This window comes from Chlorella variabilis (genome assembly GCF_000147415.1).
Source record: "Chlorella variabilis unplaced genomic scaffold CHLNCscaffold_6, whole genome shotgun sequence".
Taxonomy (NCBI): Eukaryota; Viridiplantae; Chlorophyta; class Trebouxiophyceae; order Chlorellales; family Chlorellaceae; genus Chlorella; species Chlorella variabilis.
The window spans coordinates 731328-738448 of record NW_005435082.1 but is presented as its reverse complement, the minus strand read 5'-3'; the positions used below and the strand labels follow the sequence as shown (position 1 = coordinate 738448).

General features: G+C 72.3%; 3 protein-coding genes across 3 annotated transcripts in view; 1 reads left to right on the top strand and 2 right to left on the bottom strand.

Moving 5' to 3' along the window:
* Window positions 1–1843: 1843 nt before the first annotated feature.
* Window positions 1844–4832, bottom strand: CHLNCDRAFT_143632 (hypothetical protein; the record flags this gene model as incomplete). Its single annotated transcript, XM_005849036.1, has 7 exons — window positions 1844–2202; window positions 2460–2579; window positions 2915–3026; window positions 3161–3541; window positions 3753–4097; window positions 4300–4430; window positions 4664–4832. 7 exons carry the CDS (start codon window positions 4830–4832, stop codon window positions 1844–1846), a joined length of 1617 nt encoding a protein of 538 aa, XP_005849098.1.
* Window positions 4833–4875: 43 nt separating this feature from the next.
* On the bottom strand, window positions 4876–5401 carry CHLNCDRAFT_143631 (hypothetical protein; the record flags this gene model as incomplete). Its single annotated transcript, XM_005849035.1, has 2 exons — window positions 4876–5082; window positions 5195–5401. 2 exons carry the CDS (start codon window positions 5399–5401, stop codon window positions 4876–4878), a joined length of 414 nt encoding a protein of 137 aa, XP_005849097.1.
* A 353-nt stretch (window positions 5402–5754) lies between these two features.
* Window positions 5755–7121, top strand: part of CHLNCDRAFT_143630 (hypothetical protein) — a gene marked incomplete at both ends in the record, with an annotated part of 2354 nt that continues 987 nt past the window's right edge. The window contains 4 exons of the mRNA XM_005849245.1: window positions 5755–5769; window positions 6457–6608; window positions 6755–6890; window positions 6971–7048. Coding sequence (XP_005849307.1) covers window positions 5755–5769; window positions 6457–6608; window positions 6755–6890; window positions 6971–7048 — 381 coding nt within the window. The remainder of the gene's footprint in view (window positions 5770–6456; window positions 6609–6754; window positions 6891–6970; window positions 7049–7121) is intronic.

Sequence of the window (7121 nt, the reverse complement as noted above, 5' to 3'; positions counted from 1 at the left end):
CTGAGGATCCCCCTTGCAGGCACAAGGCGCAGGACGGCAGACTGCTGGCAGGCGCCGGGCAGGGCTCGGGGCAGGCCAGCGGGCGAGGGGTAGCAGAAGCGGCAGCCGGCGCCGCCGCCGCCGCCCCCACCTGCGCCAGCGCGGAGCATGTGTTGTCCACCAGCGACTGCACCCCGGCCTGCTGGACCTGGTTCAGGCTCTGCACGGCGGGCTGCACCGCCTGCTGCGGCTGCTGCTGCAGCGCCTGCAGGATGCCCTGCGCCAGGGCCTGGGCGGTGGCGGAGGCGGCGGCGCCCTGGGTGCTCACGGCTTGGGCGGTGGCCTGCGGGCGAGCGGCGCGGGGCGGCGGGGAGGGGCGGGAGAGGGCGGGAGAGGGCGCTCGTTGCAACGGGGGTGGCGAGCGTGCATCGGAAGGCTGCATGCTGCTTGCCCTGGCATGCCCACACCACACACACCACACCACACCACATCACACCGCGCCACGCCACACACCCACCTGAGCGGCGGCGGTCGCCTTGCCCTGGGTGATCGCCTGAGCCACGGCGCCTGCAGCCGGTGGCAAGCGGGTGGGTGGGCGGGAGGGCGAGGGCGCGGTGAGCGGTGGCAGAGGGTGTGCGCCGGGCGGTGGCGGCGCTGCGTGCAAGGCGCCTTCCCGCCCACCTGCCACCGCCTGGGTGTTGTTGCCGGCCACGGCATTGGCCACAGACTGTGCGGCGGCGGTGCCTCCGCTGGAGATGGCCTTGGCGACAGAGGAGGCGGTGGCCGAGCCGCCGCCCGAGGCCTGCGCGGTGGCGTTGGCGGCGGCGCTGGCGGAGCCGCCGTCGCCCGAGGCCTGGGCGTCCGAGGCGGCGCCCGCGGACGCCGAGCCGCCGCCCTGCAGCAGGCGCCTGGCAGGCTCTGGGGAGGCGGCAGGAGGGCGGCAGAGGGGTGGCAGGGTGAGAGTGGGGCGCAGACAGGCAGGGGTTGGGGCAGTCTGACAGGCAGGCGTTGACAGCTGTGGCTGCTCCCAGCGCGCGTTGGAGCCCTCCCCGCGCCCTCCCCGGCACCCTGGCGGCTGTTTCTGGGCCTGGCAGAGGCAGGGGCGCAGCGCAGAGCAGGCAGCAGGGCGGGCTGGGCTGTCCCCACCCACCTGCGCTGGCCGAGGCCGCCAGCAGCAGCAGGAGGCACACAGCGATTGCCTGGCGGGCCATGACTGCAGGGGGAGACGAGGAGGGGAGGGAGAGAGGGGAGAAGTGTGAGAATGGAGGCAGGCGCCGTGGTTTATGCCCCCAGACTGCGTTGTGGGTGAGGTGTCTGGCACAACACGACGCCAGCTGTCCAAGGTGCGGCCTGGCCGCCGCTCCCTTGGCTGCCTCTGCCGGGCATGGATGCGTGCCCAACCGAGCCAGACGTCATTGGCAGCGAGTTGAGACGGCCTGGAGGCCCAGGCTCGGTGCCAGTGCCCCCCACCAGCCAACCCGCCAGCCCGCAAGGCAGCGCGGGACTGTCGGGAATCGGGCGGGGCAGCAGTCACACCACTCCTGGCAGGCCCCTGGGAGCCTCCTCGCCTCCCAATGCCTCCTGTGTGGCTGCAGCCGAGGTTACAACGCCGAAGCAAGGCCCGGAAAGGAGCAGGCAGGCGGGCATGGGCCGCGGAGTGGCGAGCCCAGAGCTCCGTGCATGCATGGCAGCGGGAGTGGGAGCTCTGAGGTGGTACAGAAATTCACTGGAGCCAGCCAGCACAGAAACGTAGGTTTGCATACAGGAGGGTACATGGCGCAGCAGGGAGCGAGAGGGGGCACATGCCCTCGCTGGGAGGGCAGCAGGCACCCAGCCACTGGCTGGCAGCTGGGGGGCGGGCAGCCTACAAGAGCTCCCAGCCGCGGCTCATCTGCCGAGGCGACATGCCGGGCGCGCCGCCCTGCTGCTGCCCCGCCTGCTGCTGCTGTGGCGACAGCCCTTGCTGCTGCTGCGCCGGCTGGAGCGAGCCCGGGCCGCTTCGCGGCGGCGCCGGCGGCGCTGCCGCCGCCGCGGGGCTGGCAGGTCCCGCCGAGGCTGCGCCCCTGGCTGCCGCCGGCGGCGGCGACGGCACTGCCGCCTCCGCCTCTGCCACCACATCGGGCTGAAGCACCACGGGCTCCTCCTGACACGCCTCCTCCGCGCTGCCAGCGCCGCCCTCCTCCTCCTCTTCTCCCTCCGAGCTCAACTCATCGGGCTCCCACTCTGCACAGGCGGCGGCAGCAGGGCGCGGGCAGCAGGGTGGCAGGGCCAGGCGGCGGCAGGGCCAGGCGGCGGCAGTCGGCACTGCACGGCCTGGTCTTGTGAGGCAGGATTGGTTGGGATTCCAAAATCCGATTCCGAAACGCCAGCCCGGCTGCAGCTCAGCTCGCCTGTGCCACAAGGAGCGAGACGCACGGCAGCGACAGCCTCCATCACATGTGCACCGCGCTCCCCGCCCCGCACCCCACCACCCAGCGCACCTGTCTCGTGCGGCGAGGCGTACCTCGCCGCCGCCGCCTGGGTGGCCACGCACACCAGCGGCGCGCCGCCCGACCGCCGCTCCAGCGCCTCCAGCCGGCTGCACAGGTCTCGGTACTCGCCTGCAGGCAGCAGCCGGCAGCGGCGGGTCAGCAAGGGAGCGAGTCGGAGCGAGTGGGAGCGAGTGGGCACGGCGCCAATGGGTGGGACGCCGAGGCCAGCGGGCAGCGGGCAGCGCCAGCGGTGGCCAGCGGCGGCACGCTGCCAAGCCGCCCAGAGGCAGCCACGACAGCAGCCGGGACAGTTGCAGAGCGGCCTGGACGGCGGCTGAGCCGGGGCGACGACCGTGCTGCCAGGAAGGCGAGCGCGCGAGCGCAAGCAAGGAGCACGGAGCGGCGGCGGCGGCGCAGGCGTGGCGGCGGGAAGGAGCAGCGGCGGGGGCCTCCGCTTCTCTCACCCAGGGAGGAGCAGTAGAAGCCCAGGGCCAGGGATGGGTCGATGGAGGGCAGCGGCATGGAGCGAGGCGTCTCGCACCAGAAGGTGCGCCAGTCGTCGGGGCAGGCGGCCGCCTGCGCGCGCGGGCGGCGGCGGCGGCAGCTAAATGCGGCAGTGAGGGGTCGAGCTGGCGGGCGGGCAGTGGACGCGGCAAGGGGGCGCAGGCAGGAGGCTGCCAGAGGCATGCATCGCATGCATCTCCCCTCACCTCCTGCACTTGATGCGGGTCAAGATAGATCACGCTGCTGGTGGCGGCGGCGCTCCCCGCCCCCGCCTCCCGCCCGGCCGCGCCTCCCGCCGCCACCGCTGCGGGCCCCGCCGCTGCGGGCCCCGCGGCTGGCGCCGCGGCCGGCGCCGCGCCCAGGGGCGCTGCCGCGGCTTCAGCCGGCGCCGCCCCCACTGCCGCGGGAGCGCCGGCTGCCGGTGCCGCGGCCGCGGCCGCCGGCGCCGGCGCCGCTGCGTGCTGGTGCTGGTGCAGGTGCTGGAAGCCCACAAAGTAGAGGGAGGATGAGGGGCGCCCCCCCACGATGCCGATGCTCTGAGGCATGGCCAGTACCGCCTCCAGCTGCGGGATGTACCGCGGGTTGAGCTGCGGTACAGGCGGGGGAAGGGCGGGGGCAGGAGGGGCCCGGTGGCTGTGCTGGTAGCATGTGTGGGGTGGGGGCCGGGATCAGATGTCGGGGCGGGGTGGAGAAACAGCGCACCTACGCTGCCGGCGGCGCTGTGCACGCCCCGCGGCGGCGCCTCCCCAGCACACGCGCCCCAGCACACGCACCCTGCTCCCGCGCCCTCGCACTCACCTTCCCCAGCCCTAGCACCAGCGGCACCAGCAGCACCAGCCCGCGCCCGCCGCCGCCGCCGCCCGTCAGCTGGCTGACGCTGGCGGCCAGCGAGGGCGGCTCGACAGCCAGCATGCCGCTGCCCACAGGCACCAGCTCCGCCGCCGCCGCCGCGCTCCCATCCGTGCCCTGCTGCCGCTGCCGCTGCTCCCGCTCCTGCTGCTGCCCCTGCTGCGCCGCGGCATCCTGGCCCTGCGACGGCGGCCCGCCGGCGCCAAAGGCGGGCTCGAAGCGGCTGGTCACCAGCAGGGGCGCGCCGCCGCCGCTCTCTGCCAGCACCGCGACCGTCAGACCCAAGTCCACTCCCTGCCGTGGGCGCACAGGCAACCGCGCCGGGGACGTGAAGCCTCCGCCTCCGCCACCCGCCTCAACAGCCCCCCCCGCTGTGACTGTGGCAGGCGGAGCTGAGGCTGCCACCACCGCGCCCATCGCAAACTACCCCACGCCTACGGCCTGCGACAGGACACAGGGCGGCCGCCCGCCGGCCTCCAGCGCACGCGGCACCCACCTGCCGCCGCGCGGCGCCCGCCGCCGCCGCCAGCGTCTTGCACATGACCCAGGGCCCCAGCCAACGCCCCGCCACCACGCCGCACGCCTGCCCCGCGCGGCACAGGCTGTGCAGGGAGAAGGGGTTGCGCTCTGCGGCGGCCGCGGGCGGCGACGGGGCGGCGGGTCGGGGCAGGGATGCAGGGAGCCGGCCGCGCATACACGCCGGCACCGTGCGGCACCAGCCAGCTGGCAACCCTTGAAAGGCGCTGCATGAAAACAGCAATTGATAGAGGCCTGGCCCTGCCCGGCGGCGGCACTGCCTGCGGCTGGGCGGGGCGGCGCTCCCCTGCAGGGTTGCGCCTGGCTGGCCCGGCCGGCCCCACCTGCGGGCGTGTCCCAAAACAGCTCCAGCAGGCGGGCCAGCCTGGGGGGCGCCTCGGCCGGCGCCGCCGCCAGCGCCGGCGCCGCTGCCGCCTGCTGCTGGCGCGCCGCCTCTGGCCACCGCCACTCGCGGCCCAGCACGTGACGCACCAGCCCCTGCGCCAGAATCATCTGGCCGCTGCACCGCCAGGCAGGCAGAGCAGACAGGCGGGTGTCAACAAGCGAGGACCGTGCCAGAGCAGCGCCAGGCGGGCGTGCGGCGTGGCGTGCGGGCACAGCAGGCGGCGGCTTGCCTGCGCAGCGTGCAGCCCCAGCCCGCGTCGCTCTGCAGGTGCGCCGAGCCCGCGGCGATGCTGGTGAAGCCGGTGCGGTAGGACATCCAGGGGATGCTCTGGTAGTGGTGCAGCATGCGCGCCAGCGCCTGCAGGGCGGGGCAGGGCGGGCGGCGGGTGGCGGGCGGCGGCAACACCAGCCCAGGCTGCTGCAGAGGAGTTCTAGAGCGGCGCTCCCCAGCACGTTCCACGCCCCCTCACCTCCTCTTGCTGCGCCTCGCTGGCCCCTGGCGGGCAGGAGTAGCACTGGCCGAGAAGCCAGACGGGGGCGTCGGGAGTGATCGACGCCCCCGAGGCCAGCAGGTCGTGCAGCTTGTTCAGGCGCAGCGCCCGGGCCAGCGCGTAATACGATCTCGACAAGCCGAGACTAAGTTTGTCCACTGCGCTCAGCTCGGCCTCCCCAGCCATGGTTTCAAAGCTCTCTGCTATCGCATGGACTCCGAGTCGGTCTGCCCTGGAGCGCAGGTCAAGGCAGCCACAAAATATTGGAAGCGCCGCCATCACCACCGCCAGGCGGGCGCTAGTTCAACCCCTGCCTGGCAGAAGCTGCCGTGGCCATGTTCTGAAGCAGCGACATGTATACGGAGCTCCCGAGCATGCCGGCCTTGGGATTTGTCTGTCTGGTGCATCTCAGCAGCCAGCGCTGCCATCCCTAGTGCTTGGCGGCTCCTACCGGTCAGGCAGTGGCGGCCCCCCGCCAGGCTTCACCACCACCCGGCACGCACTGAAGTGCAAAATGATCTGCTTTAGCTCAACCCAGCATGTCTGGTGGCATGGTCATCCCTCGGTTTTGGCCTGCACCCTCCCCAGCCAGCAGCGTATGCTATATCGCGAGCGCCGGCGCAGCTGGTAGAACTCCCGGCAGCCGGCTTCGTACCCGCAAATTGGCACTGTCGAGACACACTGAAGGCAATGCCCATGCCAGGGCTGCTGCATCGGACCGAATCTTAATTCTGCAAGGGCCACGCGTCGCTGCCTGTCCCGCGTGGAAGGGTGACACTGTGATTTGCCCTTCGGTTGGCCTGCAGTGGATGCGGCTTACTGCATCCTCGCGAGTTCGCGGCAAGGAGGGAACGGCGTGGGGGGCCGACGACCTAATGCTGCTGCCCCACATGGGCTTTGAGCGCCCAGCGCTGGAGAAGGACTTCTCATCCTATCACGCGCGTCGCAACGCTGCTCTCGAAACCCAGGCAAGGACGAAAACACACACACACACACAGGCCGCGGTCATGTGCCTCTTCTCAAGAGCCAGCCAAAACCGGCGCCGGGGCGCTGGGGAGTGCCCCAGGGGCTGCCGGGAAGTTGAAACACGGGCAAGGCAACGAGCCGCTGGCCGTTGCACGGCGGAGCGCCAGGTGGTGGCGGCGGGTCCCCAAGCCCGTCTCTCGCGCCTAGCGTTTTTTGCTACCATCGCTTGCTAAGCATCCCCTGCTCCTCACGTCCTTCTCCCTGCCCTCCTGCAGTTCCACTACGCCCGTGGCATCACCTGGTGCGTGGTGTTGCTGCGGGCGCTGGCGGTGAACGAGTGGGCGGCCAGCGTGGTGATTGCCATCGGCACCGTCACAACCGTCCTGCCCGCCTTTGCCCCCTCCTTGCTCGGGGAGAGCTACACCGGGTGGGCGCCGGCCCTGCCGCCCTCAAGAGCACCTGCTGCACCTGCTGCTCTGTCTTGGTTGCGAGGGCCCATTCTAATGCCAGGCTGCCTCCCCCGCCTCACCCCGCTGATTCCGTGTGCTGCACCTGCGCCTGGGGCTTCTGCAGGTGGCGGGTGCCCATCCAGGTGTTTGACAACCTGCTGCAAGTCTCGCTGGGCTGCTTCACCCACCAGTACATCTACCCCGATCCCAAGGGCGGCGCCCAGCCCTCCACCTTCCAGGCAGGCCGTCAGCCGGCCGGGGTGCAGCTCCTTGGCTCTCCTGCTGCGCTTTTCGTCCCAGGCTTGACGCGCCGCCGCCGCCGCCTCCGCTGCCCCCGCAGATGGCGACGGTGCTGCTGACGGGCTCCGGCCCTGCGTGGCTGCAGTTCAGCAGCCTGTGGGGCAGCCTGCCGTTCAAGGTGGCGCTGCCGCAGCAGGCCGCCCGGACCCTCATCCTGCTCATGTTCAACCGCCGGCTGTGCCGCACCAACA